This window comes from Anolis carolinensis, chromosome 1, assembly GCF_035594765.1.
Source record: "Anolis carolinensis isolate JA03-04 chromosome 1, rAnoCar3.1.pri, whole genome shotgun sequence".
In the NCBI taxonomy this organism is placed as follows: Eukaryota; Metazoa; Chordata; class Lepidosauria; order Squamata; family Dactyloidae; genus Anolis; species Anolis carolinensis.
In genome coordinates, this window is record NC_085841.1 from 363,039,313 (window position 1) to 363,058,066 (window position 18,754).

Here is an 18,754-nt window from a genome sequence, read left to right on the forward strand (position 1 = left end):
CCCTTGTCTGTTTAAATCTAACGTGAATGTTGTAATCGGCAAGCTTGAATTAGCATTTGAGTAGCCATGAAGTTTGCAAAATAAATAATGAACAGCACTCAAAAACAGAACTCCAGGCAACAAGCAATCAAGGGCCAGCGAACACCTCCCAAACAGAGGGTGCCTCCAGAGAACAACAGCCAGGCTACCTCTTTGCAGATACCCTCACTGATTGACTTTGCAAACTTCATGGCTAGTCAAATGCTAATTCAAGCTTTCTAAATGCAACATTCACATGAGCTTTAAACAGACAAGGCTTCTTTCTCCCACCCTGGGCATTATTCCACAGACAGACAGACAGAGATGGATGGATGGATGGATACCCAAGCTTTTGATGAGTAAATGGCAAAGTTGACATGGCCTGATTTAAGGATGAAGCATGAGGATCTCAGACGAATTGAATTAATCATATATACATTTGTAAGGTTTTTATAATGTGTTTTAACAATGTTATTAATGGATCTGTTTATATTGTTTTGTTTTTATGATTGCATTTTGGGCATTAAATTTTGCCAATTTTTGTAAGCCACCCTGAGTCCCCTCGGGTGAGAAGGTCGGGGTAAAAATGTTGTAAATAAATAAATAAATAAATAAATACACTCTATTTGGCTCACCTCCAACAGAACCTCTGAAGTTGCCAGCCACAAGATGAGACAAAACATCAGGAGAAAATGCTACTAGAACATGGCCACACACCCCAATAATAATTCAACTGAAAAGAGATTCTTCCAGCAGGAGATGAAATAATTCATACATCGCATGCTGTGTATCTTTTGCCATTTGCTCATCATACTTCTGTGCCAAATTAGTAAGTTTCCTTTGGATAACGTAATAGATATGCTGAAACAGAAAAATAGAGGACTCTTCTACTGAAATGTAGGCAATTCTTTCCTGTCCTGATTTTTGTAAAGCACTAAATGCAAGTTTTCCTTTCTTTTATATAACTTGATATATACTTTATATAACTTGAGTAGTTTCTCCTGTTTCTCACCACAAGCTCCTATTTGCACTGGCTATTCTGCACTCTGATATAGATGCCCATACTTTGCCCATCCTGGGATAGGTATTTATTATAAAAAGTAGTATATAAACACATTGAGGTTCAGCACTAACTGTGGCCAAAGGTGAATCTGAGCACCTTCCTTTGAGGGATCATTGCAAAGCCATAACGACATGAACTTGTGCTTCCAGCAACTCCAGATTTGAGCGCACTCTCCTTACTGGGACATTGGTCCTCCTCTCTTGCCAAGAGTAATCTTTCTATATTTATCTCAGCTTATTTTGCTTGGCTTCCCATTTTCATATCCAGTTCTGTGAATGAGCCCGGGTTTGAAAAAACAATCTTTATTAGTACATAAACAATACATTACAATAACACTAACAAATCCACTAAAAAAACATAAATAGTACAAATAACTATCCTAATCTCCCTTCCCATAAAGGGCATTTTTAAAAATTGACTTTTCACCTTCCAAACCAAAGACAGAATATATTTAACCTAGCTGTACTGTTTGATTAAAAATACAGTGCTCCCCCCTTATCCACAGACTCGATATCCATGATTTCACTTATTCATGTTCCGCAAAATATCCTCTCTGGATGCGTTTGTGGGCTTTTCTCAGGGCCTCCAATGCAATTCTATGGTATGCTTCCAGCCCACGTATAGTCAAAATATAGGATTCAGAAATATAAATTAGGTCCGGGCTTAGCTAAGCTATAGAAAATCCTGCCGATTGAATGGTTTGTAGTTCAAGCCCGGGTCAGGGTGACCACCCGCCATCAACCCCAGCTCCCTGCCCATCTAGCAGATTGAAAGCAGAAATGTGAGTAGATAAATAGGTACTGCTTTAAAAGTGGGGAGGTTATAAAAGGCGCCCATAAGGCAATTCGATCCGGAAGGCATCTAATAGCTCTTCAGAATGGAAAATGGAGCAACAGCACACAAACACACACATATCCCCGGGGTCGGAGACAAACACAGCCTCCAGATGCCAAGAATGGAAAAAAGATGGGGAAAGCCTTTACCTCTGTCTATGCATTGTCTGTCCTTGTTAACTGTATAACAGCATTGAATGTTTGCCGTATATATGTTCTGTACTCCATCCTGAGTCCCCTTGGGGAGATAGAGCGGAATATAAATAAAGTAGATTATTATTATTATTATTCTGTTATCTTCCATCTCATTTACCCATGGAGTTTGTGTGCCAGAAAGGATCCACATGGACACAGGAGCTGCTTTGAGCCTCTTATAAAAGAGCAAAGCAAGACAATAATAATAATAATAATAATAATAATAATAATAATAATAATAATAATAATAATTCTTCCAATGAATCATTCGGGTCTCTATTGTCTCTATTTGTAGTCTGTCTGTGCGATTTTCTTGTGTCTCTATTTGTAGTCTGTCTGTGTGATTTTCTTACAGCAGCACAACACACCAGACCTCACGGTTGTGGAAAACAACAATGTTTGGATCATTGATGTTGCCATCCCAGGTGACAGTCGGATTGATGAAAAACAACAGGAAAAACTCAGCCATTATCAGGACCTCAAGATTGAACTGCAAAGGCTCTGGCATAAACCAGTGCAGGTGGTCCCGGTGGTGATGGGCACACTGGGTGCCGTGCCAAAAGATCTCTCGGCATTTGGAAACAAGAGACATTGACAAAATTACGATCTGCCAACTGCAAAAGGCCACCCGACTGGGATCTGCGCGCATCATAAATCACACAGTCCTAAACACTTGGGAAGTGTTCGACTTGTGGTTTTGTGAAACGAAATCCAGCATATCTATCTTGTTTGCTGTGTCATACAATGTCGTTGTGTCAATAATAATAATAATAATAATAATAATAATAATAATAATAATAATAATAATTTTTGTGATTCTGTGATACGAAATCCAGCATATATATCTCATTTGCTGTGTCATATTATGTCTGTACAATACTGTATTTCAATCTTTAAATACCCAAAGGTATGATCTTCTATTTTTCCCTCTTCACAAATGACTTTAAAGAATTTATCCAATAATCTCTATAACCTGAAATAAATAATTTGTCCATTCTGCCATTTGAAAAATGTGTAAAATTCCTTCTTCTTTTATAGGCAAATGATTTTTTTTCAGTTCTGGGCATACAACATCTTTACAGTCGGCATCATATAATGATTCATCTTAAAATTAATACTCTTAAAGTCTTCATCTGACAATCCTGTAGGGAGCATATGTATTTTAAAAAGCACCAGGAGCTGAACTCTCTCCAGAAATCGAGATCCAGAGCAAGCTCCCCATGAAAACCTTGCACTAAAAGGAAATCCTGGTGAAGCCAAAAGTCCACAAAAATAGAAACAGAACTCAAAGTGTCCAATCCAGATTCAAAGCCAAATCTGGGGCCACGGTGGCGCAATGGGTTAAACCCTTGAGCTGCTGAACTGCTGACCTGAAAGTTGGCAGTTCGAATCCATGGGATGGGGCGAACTCCCGCTGTTCACCCTAGCTCTTGCCAACCTAGCAGTTCAAAAACATGCAAATGTGAGTAGATCAATAGGTACCGCTTCATGGGAAAAGGCAAAAAGACACTCCAAGCAGTCTTGCCAGCCACACAACCAGGAGGTGTCTACAGACAATGCAGGCTCCTCGGCTTGGAAATTGAGAAGAGCAACTCCCCCAAAGCCAGAGATGAGCACCGCCTCCAGAGCGGAAATGAAAGGAGAAGCCTTTGCCTTTGTCTGTGTCTTTGTGTCTCATTGTATATCATTGTAACAAGGCACTGGATGTTAGCCTGTGTCTGTTTATATGCTGTAAACTACTCTGAGTCCCATTGGGAAGAATGGTGGAATATATTATTATTATTATTATTATTATTATTATTATTATTATTATTATTATTATTATCGTTATTATTATTAAAGTCCACATCTGACATTTTTGGAGCATCCGTTTTAAAAAGAAAGCATCAAGAGCTGAACTCTCTCCAGAAATCAAAATTCAGAGCAAGCTGCCCATAAAATCATTGCACTCAAAGGAAATCCTAGTGAAGGCATGGTTGAGATATTCCCATCTGTCTTGAGCCTCAACCTCAAAACACTGACAGGAGTGTATTACAGTCCAAAGTCAAGTCAAAAGTCCACAAAAATAGAAACAGAACCCACGGGAACGAGCAGAAGCAAAAGCCAAGTGTCCAGTCCAGGTTCAAAGCCAAACACCAGAGTTCCAAGCAATGTGGTTGTGTCCAGAAGTCAAGAGCCGTAGTCCAGGAGCAGTCCAAAGTGTAAAAAGGTACATGAGATACAAGGTTCCAAGGTCCAGACGTGGATAAAGAAGTTGCCACCAGCAATCGGCTAACCCTGATCCCTGTTGCTGGCCTTCTTCTCAACGAGACTTGCTGATCTCCTCAGCCAAGCCTTTTCTTTCCTTGTTTCCACAAAGGAACACACTATTAACACTTCCTCAGCCTCATCAACCAAACCTCTGATGTTTTGGCCATCAGGCTGAGTAAATCTTCCTTCTAGACATGGCTGAGGGAGTTGATGTTCCTGGCTGAGCACCGTCACCCCACAAACCCTCATCCACTCTATCCATGACACCATCATTGAAACAGACCATAACTTTACATTCACAGAGTTATGCTGCAAAACTGTACAATCCTCATTGTAATACAGTGATACCTTGACTTAAGAGTTAAATTTGTTCTGTGACTGAGCTCTTAACTCAAAATGCTCTTATCTCAAAGAAAACTTTCCTACTGAAATGCCATCAATACATTCTGCCCCCAAATCCTCTCCATTTTTGTTACACGCTCTGGGAGACTTTATGAGAAGACCTTGAAGCCCAGGTGTGTTCGACATGACGTCATGGCTACTTGGTTGGACTTAAATTAAGAAGTACTGGCTTCATGCCTTTCAGTGGAGACAACGTCGCCATAGGAATGGATCTCCTGTCTCGGTTCTCAAGTTCATGATTCAAGTATTCTCAAGTTACCTGGTTCATATTTATAATTTATACATATATAATATATTGTATATACTTATAATATTGATAATATTATAATGTAATACAATATTCTACTAATATAATATAATATAATAATATTAATTATATATTAAATGTAATATTACTAATATTACCATGTAATGATATAGTACAATATAGTAATTTAATGCTTATATTGTGCTATGCTAATAATATATTGTATGTACATTTAATTTGTAAGCCGCTCTGAGTCCCCTTCGGGGTGAGAAGAGCGAGATATAAATGTAGTAAATAAATAAATGTCTTTGTTTCCCTGAAGGATTTGCTTCTTGCTTTCTGATTTATAGTTAAAGTACTGCTGTGGATTTTAGTTCTCTTGATTTTATGTACAGTAGAGTCTCACTTATCCAAGCTTTGCTTATCTAAGCTTTTGGAGTATCCAAGCCATTTTTGTAGTCAATGTTTTCAATATATCGTGATATTTTGGTGCTAAATTCATAAATACAGTCATTACAACATAACATTACTGCGTATTGAACTACTTTTTTGTCAAATTTGTTGTATAACATGATGTTTTGGTGCTTTATTTGTAAAATCATAACCTAATTTGATGTTTAATAGACTTTTCCTTAATCCCTCCTTATTATCCAAGATATTTGCTTATCCAAGCTTCTGCCGGCCCGTTTAGCTTGGATAAGTGAGACTCTACTGTATAATGTAATACAATATTGTACTATTAATAATATAATAATATTAATTATATATTATATATTAAATGTAATATTACTAATAATATTGCCATCTAATGATATAGTACAATATAGTAATTTAATGCTTATATTGTGCTATGCTAATAATATATTGTATGTACATTTGATTTGTAAGCCGCTTTGAGTCCCCTTCGGGGTGAGAAGAGCGGGATATAAATGTAGTAAATAAACAAATAAATGTCTTTGTTTCCTTGAAGGATTTGCTTCTTGCTTTCTGATTTATGGATAAAGTACTGCTGTGGATTTTAGTTCTCTTGATTTTATGTACTTTGGCATTTTTGGATTTCTATTATTTTGTATTTCCTGTTCTGCTGATCTCTTTTGAAACAACCTTTTCCCCTTTCTACATGCTTTTGTCAATAAATATATATTTTTAGATATAATTACTGGACTCTGGTATGGCGCCGTCCGAAAAGGTGTTTTCCGTGCTAGAGTACAACACCCATCCTATATACCTGTGCATTTCAGGTTTTCTGCTCAAGTGTAGTACCTTACATTTGTCCACATCGAAGTTCATTTTGTTAAGTCTTATCCCAGCCCTCCAATCTGCTACAGTTGTTTTGGATCTTCATGATTCCTGGAAGTCTTGGTGAGCGTCATAGCTCTGTGTGGTGCTTGGGGGGCTTCTCCCGGGAGGCCAGGCGTGGGACTGTCCCTCGCAGGTCCCCCTTGGATGGGACCCTCTTCTCCCCTTCTGCCTCCGGGGCTCCTTCTTCCATGGGCTCCTTCCTCACTCCTTCTTTTTTGTCTCCCAGGACATCCACCTCTTCTGGGCCATTGCCTACAGGAGTCCTCCCACTGTAAATGGTGAATTCGGGCAGCGCGGGTCCCATCTTGCTCAGGAAGTCATAGGCGGGGAGGCGAGGCTTCCAGTCTTCTTCAGACAGCACAGCTAGAAGGAAAAGAAAAATTGGATCTATCATGAAAACATGGAAAGAGTTTATTAAGCTTCAAAAACTTTGTTTCTGCAAGAGGGACAACCCTGCAGCACATTTTGCTATAATTTTCCATCTCATCGAGTCTCAACCAATTCAACCTAGTTTGTGGCTCCCACAAAAACAAAGTTTCTGGAGCAGAACAACTACTTTCAAAGTAAGTGCCGCACAATTAAACAGGAAATAACACTTTAAAAGCAGGAAAAGATTTCCCCCCCCCCCCCCCCCCAAAAGGGTAAAAAGAACGACCCAAACAATTACCGTCCGGTCAGCCTCACATCAATACCAGGCAAAATTCTGGAAAAGATCATTAAGGAAGTGGTCTGCGAACACTTAGAAGCAAATGCGGTCATTGCTAATAGTCAACACGGATTTACCAAAAACAAGTCATGCCAGACTAATCTGATCTCTTTTTTCGATAGAGTTACGAGTTGGGTCGATACAGGGAATGCTGTGGATGTAGCGTACCTGGATTTCAGTAAGGCCTTCGACAAAGTCCCCCACGACCTTCTGGCAAACAAACTAGTAAAATGTGGGCTAGACAAAACTACGGTTAGGTGGATCTGTAATTGGCTAAGCGAACGAACCCAAAGGGTGCTCACCAATGCGTTGTCTTCATCATGGAAAGAAGTGACAAGTGGAGTGCCGCGGGGCTCCGTCCTGGGCCCGGTTCTGTTCAACATCTTTATTAACGACTTAGACGAAGGGTTAGAAGGCACGATCATCAAGTTTGCAGACGACACCAAACTGGGAGGGATAGCTAACACTCCAGAAGACAGGAGCAGAATTCAAAACGATCTTGACAGACTAGAGAGATGGGCCGAAACTAACAAAATGAAGTTCAACAGGGACAAATGCAAGATACTTCACTTCGGCAGAAAAAATGGAAATCAAAGATACAGAATGGGGGACAATGCCTGGCTTGACAGCAGTGTGTGCGAAAAAGACCTTGGAGTCCTTGTGGACAACAAGTTAAACATGAGCCAACAATGTGATGCGGCAGCTAAAAAAGCCAATGGGATTCTGGCCTGCATCAATAGGGGGATAGCGTCTAGATCCAGGGAAGTCCTGCTCCCCCTTATTCTATTCTGCCTTGGTCAGACCACACCTGGAATCACACTGTGTCCAATTTTGGGCACCACAGTTGAAGGGAGATGTTGACAAGCTGGAAAGCGTCCAGAGGAGGGCGACTAAAATGATTAAGGGTCTGGAGAACAAGCCCTATGAGGAGCGGCTTAAAGAGCTGGGCATGTTTAGCCTGCAGAAGAGAAGGCTGAGAGGAGACATGATAGCCATGTACAAATACGTGAAGGGAAGTCATAGGGAGGAGGGAGCAAGCTTGTTTTCTGCTGCCCTGCAGACTAGGACACGGAACAATGGCTTCAAAATACAGGAAAGGAGATTCCACCTGAACATCAGGAAGAACTTCCTCACTGTGAGAAGGGCTGTTCGACAGTGGAACTCTCTCCCCCGGACTGTGGTGGAGGCTCCTTCCTTGGAGGCTTTTAAGCAGAGGCTGGATGGCCATCTGTCGGGGGTGCTTTGAATGCGATTTCCTGCTTCTTGGAAGGGGGTTGGACTGGATGGCCCATGAGGTCTCTTCCAACTCTACTATTCTATGATTCTATGATTCTATGAAATTTTGTTACATAATATAATTAAAAACACATTTAAATATTTGTGTCATGGATACAAAAGTTAAAGTACAGTAGAGTCTCGCTTATCCAACCTTCTGGATTATTCAACACAGTTTGCATTTTAGTAGTCAATGTTTTTGTAGCCAATGTTTTCAATACATTGCAATATTTTGGTGCTGAATTCATAAATACAGTAATTGCTACATACATAACATTACCGTGTATTGAGCTGCTTTTTCTGTCGATTTGTTTTAAAATATGATGTTTTGGTGCTTATTTTGTAAAACCCTAACATAATTTGATGTTTAATAGGTTTTTCCTTAATCACTCCTTATTATCCAACGTATTCTCTTATCCAACATTCTGCCGGCCTGTTTCTGTTGGATAAGTGAGACTCTACTGTACAATAAAAAGCAATTTAAATTTAAATGCTCAACATCCTCCCCAAATCCCACCCACAATATAACAACGTAAATATGAACAACGATATTAACATTTAGATTAAAAACACATAATTAGCTAAGCACACCTCCACTTTGCCCCCAAAATTGGGTCACATAATTGTATTGGAAGACGTAAAGATTCCCAAGAGAGACCATTTTCAATCAAATTCAGGGGTAATAGTATCTGTAAATCTTAAACCTGAAAACAGGTGTAAGCATACACAAACTCCACATGCAAACACATTGTAAGAACTAGAAACATGACTTTTAAGTAACAGATAGTGTGCTGAGATGCTATAAAGCACTTTTCTTTCAGCTAGACAGTGCAGATAGGAAATATAACACTTGCTTAACATCCAGTTAAATTGATACTATGGGTAGCCTTTTTTATTCACCTCAAATCACCCATTACTACAAGTAGTTGCGACCTAATGAGCTGAGCAAGAGTGAAATTTCTCTTTGGTGACTGCGGGTTTTTTTTATTACCACGAAAGCATCCTTTCAGCTGCGGATGTGGGGTCAAAATTTCCCCATTTCATCACAACTTCATATAGGAAAACCCAATTCTCAGTACGCCTGAGGCACAACCGGATGCAGACGGCAATTTAAGAATAACTTACACAAATACTGCAAACAGAGCATCTCTCCAACAGCATCACTCACATTCATTAGCCTGGAGAAATCCAAGCTGTTTCATGTTGCAACTCTGTTTTTCCAGTCATGCCTCCATATTGGCGGTTTTGAGTTTTCTGGATGTTATTATTCACGGATTTGGTTAAAAATATTCTCTCTGAGCCCTCCAGCATGACTCCATGGTCCACTTCCAGTAGAAACAGCCCATAAAGTCATGCGGGAAGGTCTAGACATTCCTAGAAAATTGTCCTCTTCTGTTAAAATAATCACCAATTTCTTTACTAGTCCCTTTCCACTTTCACTGGGGTTTTATGCCTTTGATCCCAGAAGATGTTTATGGCTGACTGTATTTAAAGTCGAAAGGGTGAACCTAAGCAAAGCATGCTGAGGAATGGTTTTGATGGAGCTTAAATTAGGGATCCTGTAGGGAATGTGGAAGGCTGGCTTGACCCTTTGGGTTCCAAAAAGTACAATGAGATAGGAAACCCAACTGCAGAAACCCAAAGGCAGAACTACTTAATGCCTTCTTTGCCTCGGTCTTCTCAGAAAAAGAAAGCCATCTTCAACCTCAGCAACACGGAATGGACGAAGGATTGGGGGAAATCCAACCCCAAATAGGGAAACAAGTTGTCCAGGAACACCTGGCCACTCTAAACAAATTCAAGTCCCCAGGGCCAGATCAGCTACATCCAAGAGTACTGAAGGAACTAGCGGAAGTTATTTCAGAACCACTGGCAATTATCTTCTAGAGTTCTTGGAGAACGGGAGAAGTCCCAGCAGATTGGAGGAGGGCGAATGTGGTCCCTATCTTCAAGAAGGGAAAAAAGAACGACCCAAACAATTACCGTCCGGTCAGCCTCACATCAATACCAGGCAAAATTCTGGAAAAGATCATTAAGGAAGTGGTCTGCAAACACTTAGAAACAAATGCGGTCATTGCGAATAGTCAACACGGATTTACCAAAAACAAGTCATGCCAGACTAATCTGATCTCTTTTTTCGATAGAGTTACGAGTTGGGTCGATACAGGGAATGCTGTGGATGTAGCGTACCTGGATTTCAGTAAGGCCTTCGACAAAGTCCCCCACGACCTTCTGGCAAACAAACTAGTAAAATGTGGGCTAGACAAAACTACGGTTAGGTGGATCTGTAATTGGCTAAGCGAACGAACCCAAAGGGTGCTCACCAATGCGTCGTCTTCATCCTGGAAAGAAGTGACAAGTGGAGTGCCGCAGGGCTCCGTCCTGGGCCCGGTTCTGTTCAACATCTTTATTAACGACTTAGACGAAGGGTTAGAAGGCACGATCATCAAGTTTGCAGATGACACCAAACTGGGAGGGATAGCTAACACTCCAGAAGACAGGAGCAGAATTCAAAATGATCTTGACAGACTAGAGAGATGGGCCAAAACTAACAAAATGAAGTTCAACAGGGACAAATGCAAGATACTTCACTTCGGCAGAAAAAATGGAAATCAAAGATACAGAATGGGGGACGATGCCTGGCTTGACAGCAGTGTGTGCGAAAAAGACCTTGGAGTCCTTGTGGACAACAAGTTAAACATGAGCCAACAATGTGATGCGGCTGCTAAAAAAGCCAATGGGATTCTGGCCTGCATCAATAGGGGAATAGCGTCTAGATCCAGGGAAGTTATGCTCCCCCTCTATTCTGCCTTGGTCAGACCACACCTGGAATCACACTGTGTCCAATTTTGGGCACCACAGTTGAAGGGAGATGTTGACAAGCTGGAAAGCGTCCAGAGGAGGGTGACTAAAATGATTAAGGGTCTGGAGAACAAGCCCTATGAGGAGCGGCTTAAAGAGCTGGGCATGTTTAGCCTGCAGAAGAGAAGGCTGAGAGGAGACATGATAGCCATGTACAAATATGTGAAGGGAAGTCATAGGGAGGAGGGAGCAAGCTTGTTTTCTGCTGCCCTGCAGACTAGGACACAATGGAACAATGGCTTCAAACTACAGGAAAGGAGATTCCACCTGAACATCAGGAAGAACTTCCTCACTGTGAGAAGGGCTGTTCGACAGTGGAACTCTCTCCCCGGGGCCGTGGTGGAGGCTCCTTCCTTGGAGGCTTTTAAGCAGAGGCTGGATGGCCATCTGCCGGGGGTGCTTTGAATGCGATTTCCTGCTTCTTAGCAGGGGGTTGGACTGGATGGCCCATGTGGTCTCTTCCAACTCTACTATTCTATGATTCTATGATTCTATCAAATTTTGTTACATAGTATAATTAAAAACACATTTAAATATTTGTGTCGTGGATTCTATGATTCTATGATTCTTTATACAGTACATCTCCACGGACTTAATGCTCAGATTTCAGGCATAGGCCTCAGAGAGGAACCAAGCTCTATATATATATATATATATATATATATATATATATATATATATATATATGCTGTGCCCGGCCACGCGTTGCTGTGGCGAAGTATGGTGGTATGGGAAATAAAGTATTGAGGTATTGGTGGTAGTTAAGGTAAAGGGTAAAGGTTTCCCCTGATGGAGCTTAGCCTTCTAACTGGCAGCAATTGGATAAAAACAATTATTCCTCTCCCTCTAATTAGGACTTTATTTTTGTTTTCTTTTTGTTGTATGAACGTAGAGGCATGGATGAGGGTTTGTGCTGCCAAGTTTAGTGTTTCTGGGATGTGTAGTTTTGTTGTTTTGTCCTAGGCCAAAATTTCATTACCCTTTTATACCCTGTTTCCCTGAAAATAAGACATCCTCAAAAAATAAGACCTAGTAGAAGTTTTGCTGAATTGCTAAATATAAGGCCTCCCCCGAAAGTAAGACCTAGCAAATTTTTGTTTGGAAGCATGCCCGGCGCCTGCCAAACAAAACACCATAGCATGCAGGATTGGTAAATGTACATAATAATAATAATAATAATAATATAATTTTATTTTTATACTCTGCCTCCATCTCCCCAGAGGGACTCGGGGCGGCTTACATACCAGTTGTATATGGAAATAATGGTAGTAACAAGAAATTCTTGACAGGAGTCACAGTTTGTCTCGTTTAGTTATATTGGTTTGTGATGACAACTACTGTACAGTATAGAATCAATGTTCATTTGAATATGAATTCTTTTTAATGGAAAAATAAGACATCCCCTGAAAATAAGACATAGCGCATCTTTGGGAGTAAAAAATAATATAAGACACTGTCTTATTTTCAGGGAAACACGGTATATATAGATATGGACAGGTTGCTTACCTGTAACCATGTTTCTTCGAGTGTACTCTGTGAATTCACACTAATGGAGAAGCTGCGCCTGCGCAGGTTCCGACGGAAACTCTTCCAAGCTGAAGTTCAAATTTTGGCGGTAACCACGCCCCCCTTCCCAAGGGGCATATAAGGCAGCCCCGGGCGTCCGCTCTCCAGTTCCTATGCCGCCAAGGCAACGAGAAAGGGAGAGGTTTGCCAGAGGGGAAGGAAGGGCGGGTTTGTGTGAATTCAGAGTACACTCGAAGAAACATGGTTACAGGTAAGCAACCTGTCCTTTTTCTTCGTGTACTCTGTGAATGCACACTAATGGAGACTGACACGCTAAGGTCCCGGATGGTGGGACAAGGCAAACTCGACAACCAGTGAATGTCCAAACATAAGTTTATTAGGACACATTGAGATAACAGTCCCAAGAGACCAGTGCAATAAGTTGTCCGAAAGGACCAGTGCAATGTCAGCATGAGCATAGTATAAGAAACGGGACATATTAGGAAATACTGAATAAACGTAATAGAAACACAGAAATTGAGTACAGTGCATATGAACACTCTCCCAAGGGAAGAGGGGAAACATCACATAACTTGACACACCCATCAGGGTCAATAAAGTGTTACAGAGCAACTGCCCAACACAATCAGGGAAAAACACGTCCCCAGAGGTATAGGTATGGGGAGAAAACTGGCCCCATAACTTGAAGGAGAGGTATAGAGAGTCACCTGCGGGTGAGTATATGGAGAAGAAGGCCGTTTGAGAGTCAGGATAGGCAAGATGAGAGTACTGATCTTGCGAAGGCCGAGTCTTTTAGGGCTTTGTTGTCTAGCCTGTAGTGAGAGACAAACGTGAGTGGGTTCGACCAGATTGCCGCTTTACAAATGGAGTCGAGCGGGATACCCCTGAGGAAGGCGGTCGAAGCCGAGAGGCCCCTCGTTGATCTCGGACGGATGGATGGAGGGGGAGGGCGTTTGGCCAGCTCGTAAGCCAACTCAATGGCCTGAGCAATCCAATGGGACAACCTTTGGGAGGAGATGGGATTACCCAACTTGTCCGGGGCATAGGCGACAAAGAGTCTCTGAGTCTTACGGATGCCCCTGGTACGGTCCTTGTAGAAGAGGAGCGCCCTGCGAACGTCGAGAAGGTGCAGTTTTCGCTCGAGAGGAGAGGAGGGATTAGAGAAGAAAGCTGGTAGAACAATGTCTTGATTGAGGTGGAAAGCTGACACCACCTTAGGGAAAAAGGTAATGTCCGGGCGAAGGACAGCACGGTCGTGGTGGAAACGTAGATATGGCTCATCGACCCTGAGAGCAGCAAGCTCGGATGGCCGTCGTGCCGAAGTGATTGCCACTAGAAAGGCTAGTTTCCACGAAAGCAAGCGGAGATCAGTTGAGGCCAGTGGTTCGAAGGGAGCAGATGTGAGTTGAGAGAGTACAAGTTCGAGGTTCCAGCCCGGCGTAGGCGGTAGCGACGGTGGGCAGATGTTGTTGTAGCCTCGGAGAAATGTTTTGATCAGGTGGTGAGAGAAGAGAGACGGCTGACCATGGCGTTGAAAAGACCAGGAAAGGGCTGCGAGGTAAGCCTTAATAGAAGCGAGAGAGAGTTTTCTCTCGATGAGAGTCATAAGGAAGTCGAGGACCACCGATACCGAGGTTGGAAAGGAGTCGATATTACGGGATCGAAGGAAGGCGTGAAAGCGAGAAAGTTTGTAGGTATAAGCTTTGGTTGTAGACGGCTTATGGGCTGCCCAAAGAACATCCTGGAGGTTTTGTGGAAGGGAGGTTAGGTAAGAATCTTCCACGCAGTGAGATGAAGAGAAGGAAGGTCCGGGTGAAGAATTTGACCGTCCTCTTTCGAGAGAAGGTGCGGCAAGGGAGGCAGAGGGCGAAACGTTCCTCTGGAGAGACGAAGAAGGGCTGGATACCACGGCTGGCGGGGCCAGGCCGGAGCTATGAGAATCGCTGTGACCGAGATCGAGAGGAGTCTTTCGAGGACTTTCGGTATGAGGGGAATAGGGGGAAAAAGATAAAGCATCTCCGCTGACCAGTCCAGCAGAAAGGCGTCCCCTAGGCAGCCGGGAAAGGAGTTCGGGGGAAGCCTCGCTCCGTAGCGGGGTAGTTGAGCGTTCTGGGGGGAGGCAAAAAGGTCCAGAGTAGGTCGCCCCCAGTCGAGGAACAGATTGTGGAGGATCTCGGGATCGAGCTTCCACTCGTGGGAGGAGGATGTCATCCTGCTGAGGGCATCTGCCAAGTCGTTTTGGGCACCCGGAAGGTGAATCACGGAGACCTGGACGTCGTGGGCTATGCACCAAAGCCAGAGGCGGGAGGAGAGGTGCATCAACTTTCTCGATCCCGTACCGCGCTGTTTGTTGATGTAGAATACTGCTACCAGATTGTCTGATTGAATGAGGATGGATTTGTGGCAGATGAGGCGGGAGAAGCTTTCAGGGCTTTGAGGATGGCGAGAAGCTCGAGAAAGTTTATGTGGTTGGTCTTCTCGGATGGGGACCAAAGATCTTGGACCGTCAGGCCGTTCATGTGGGCTCCCCAAGCGTAGGTGGAGGAGTCTGTGGTTATGGTTATTGAAGGTAGGGTTGGATGAAATGGAAGACCCCTGCATACGTTCCGGTGAGACGTCCACCATGAGAGGGATTGGCGAACGCTTGACGGTATCGACAGGTACTTTGAGTTGTGGTGATAGAGCGGCTTGAAGGTGTCTATAAACCACCTTTGTAGAACCCGGAGACGCAGCCTGGCAAAGGGGGTCGTGAGAACCGTGGAGGCCATGTGGCCTAAGAGGACTTGAACGGCACGGGCTCGGACCCTCCTGGCGGATCGACATAGGGCGATCTGGTGGTGGAGAGCTAGGAATCTGTCGAGCGGTAACGAGACAGTCTGTGTGACGGAGTCGAAGAGAGCTCCGATGAATCGAATTTTGGTCGACGGGGAGAGATTTGACTTCTCGGCATTGAGTTGAAGGCCGAGAGAGTTTAGGAGACGCAGCGTGAAGGAGACGTGGCTCTCAAGAAGTACAGGGTCGGGCCCGACCAGAAGCCAGTCGTCCAGATAAGGAAAGACCGTGATGCCATGCAGCCTGAGGTGGGCCGCTACGGCGGCGACAACTTTGGTAAAGACCCTTGGAGCCATGACTAGGCCGAAGGGTAAAACGGTAAATTGGTAGGTTTGGTCGAGGACTTTGAAACAGAGGAAGCGTCTGTGAGCCTCCTGTATCGCTACGTGGAAGTAAGCGTCTCGTAAGTCTATGGAGGCAAAGTAGTCTCCCAGCTGCAGCATCGGGAGAATAGAGGCAATAGAGACCATTCTGAATTTGGAAGGGCGAATGAAGATATTGAGGGCCCTTAGGTCTAGAATGGGGCGTAGCCCGCCCCCCCTCTTCGGGACCGTAAAGTACCTGGAGAAGAAGCTTTGCGGATCCAGTTCGGGAGGAGAGGGACGGATGGCCCCTTTGGCCAGGAGGGCATCGAGTTCGGCCAGTATTTCTGGAGAAGGAGTTGAAGAGAGAATGTGACCTGTAGGTGGGAGCTCTGTAAACTCTAAGGCGTAGCCCTCTTGGACAATGCGAAGAACCCAAGCATCTGAAGTGATGGACTCCCATTGATTGTAAAAGGGGGCCAGGCGGTCGGCGAAGGCACAGGAGCGTCGAGGCAGCGTGGGTTCTACATCGGTAGCGGACGAGGAGCTTTGGCAAAAAAGGATGGCGTCGGGTACGCCGGTGAGCCTGTGGAGGAGCGGGAGTGGTTCGACCCCGTTGCTTTTGCGGATGAGGCCCCCGACGGGGTTGGTGATGGCTTTGATTGCTCGAGCCCGAGGGGCGCTTGAAAGATTGGTGCCGGAAGGATTGCGGCGGGAAGCGACGGAAGCGATGAGGGAACCAGCGGGTACGCTGTGGCTGCGGTTGGTCGCCACATTTGGACGCAAGAATTTTAAAGTCATGATTGGACTTGAGTTTGTCATCGGTACCGGAATTAAATAGTCCAAGTGCATCAAAGGGGAGGTCCTCAATGACCTGTCTGGAGGATGAGGAGAGACCTGACGACCACAGCCAGGCGTGGCGACGGATGGCGATCGCGTGGGCAATCATCTTGCCCGCCGTGTCCCCGGTATGTTTCGCCATCTGGATTTGGTGGTGGGCGAGCGAGTCAGCCTCCTGTTGGAGGGTGGTAAGAACGGAGCGGTCTTCGTCCGACAGTTTAGCGAAGAAGGGTTGTGCCTTCTCCCAGATAATCTGCTGGTAGACACCCATGCAGGCTCCATAGTTTGCCATCCGGCAAAGTAAAAGGGCTCCGGAGTAAAGCTTTCGACCCACAGCGTCGAAGCGCTTCCCTTCTCTGTCGGCCGGAGTGTTCGACTGACGACCTGAGGATTGGGAGGCCTTGACGACCAGGGAGTTGGGGTCGGGGTGGTGTTTCAGCCACTCCAAGGTATCGTCGTCGGTACGGTACCAAGTCTCGATCCTCTTTGAGGTCGGGGGAATGGAGGAAGGGGTTTTCCAGGAGGCCTGGATAACGTCCAAGAGATAAGGCAGGAAAGGGAGTAGCGTGGCCGGCGGAGCTTGGGCCTGCACCCTTTTGAAAACTGGATCAGACACTGCTTTGGAAGTCTGCTTGATCTCCAAACCCAGGGCGTCGGCCATTCTGACCATTTGATCAGAGAAAGCACGAATATTGTCAGTAGGAGAAGGCGGGTCCGCCTCATACGCATCGTGAGGAGGAGAGAGGTCGAGACCGAGAGAGACTACCGAAGCCGAGAGGACAGATTCTGGGCGGTCAATGTCGACATCTTCCTCCTCAGCCCCTTGGGGGGACTGAGGGGGAGAAGAAAGCACAGTCTCGGGGGGAGGCATGGCCTCACGGGAAGAGACGGCCGGGAGCCGAGGGTCTTTAGAGGCTGAGGCCTGGGCTGCTCGAGCCAGGCGAGCCGTTTGTCTGCCACGCTCCGGTGTCGAGGTGGGAGGGAAGAGCTGTTGGCGCGATGAGTGAAGCGGTGCAAGAGGCTCCGGCACTGGCACCCTGACCACCGTTTGGGTAGAGTGGTGGGGTGAGTCCTGCAGCTCCCCGTCAGACAGGGGGTGCAAAGGAGATTGAGAAACATCTCTAGGCCTCTGGGCCGGCACAATCGGAGAAGACCTTCTCGAGGAGGTTGCCGAGGAGGACGGCGGGTCCCTCCTTGAGGAAGCCGAAGAAGAGGAGCGCTGAGTCAGCCGTTTTTTTGTCGGCAGTTGCTTGGATGCAACCCTCAAGGATTTGCCTGGTGTTGGAGGAACCACAGCTGAGTCAGATTGCGCTCGACGAGACTCCTCGTGAGCCCTCTTAAAGGCTATTTTGATAGCAGAGGAGGACGGAGGGGAGCCGATACGAGAGCGGATCGAGGTCACCGAAGCCAGAGAGCTCGACGTCGAGGAAGGCCCCACCTTTCCGGAGCGGGTCGACACGGTAGCCGTCGTCACAGTACACGGTGGCTTGACCGGTTTAGCGGCCCTGGAGGTCCTGGACGCCCTGGACGAGACCGAGGAGGCTTTAGCTGTCAGAGCCTTAGCTGTTGGCGCCGACATTGCACTCAGAGCTGAAGACGACGACGTACCCGATGTCGACGGAGTCGGTTCTGGCTCGAGAGATCTTTCGTCGAGCGCCGCTCTGAGCCTAGCGGCTCTGTTCTTTCTGGCCTGAGCCGTGAGAGCTAGGCAGAAGCGGCAGGTACCGACCACATGAGCCTCGCCAAGACAGAAGAGACACTTGGCGTGGCCGTCGGAATCAGGAATTTTAGCAGCGCACTGCGTGCAGCGTTTGAAACGAGTAGTAGGCATGCGAAGAGTCCGAAGTGAACCTTGCGGCGGAAAAAAAGGAACTGGAGAGCGGACGCCCGGGGCTGCCTTATATGCCCCTTGGGAAGGGGGGCGTGGTTACCGCCAAAATTTGAACTTCAGCTTGGAAGAGTTTCCGTCGGAACCTGCGCAGGCGCAGCTTCTCCATTAGTGTGCATTCACAGAGTACACGAAGAAAAAATATACATACATACACACACACCCCAACAACAACAACCTAATGGTGCAAAAGTATATACAGTAGAGTCTCA

General features: G+C 45.2%; 1 protein-coding gene across 2 annotated transcripts in view; it reads right to left on the reverse strand.

Moving 5' to 3' along the window:
• Positions 1–1,362: 1,362 nt before the first annotated feature.
• Positions 1,363–18,754, reverse strand: part of txndc16 (thioredoxin domain containing 16) — an 88,373-nt gene continuing 70,981 nt past the window's right edge. For both annotated transcript variants that reach the window (XM_062968677.1, XM_062968678.1), the window contains exon 20: positions 1,363–6,673. In XM_062968677.1, coding sequence (XP_062824747.1) covers positions 6,378–6,673 — 296 coding nt within the window. In that variant the 3' untranslated portion in view covers positions 1,363–6,377. The remainder of the gene's footprint in view (positions 6,674–18,754) is intronic.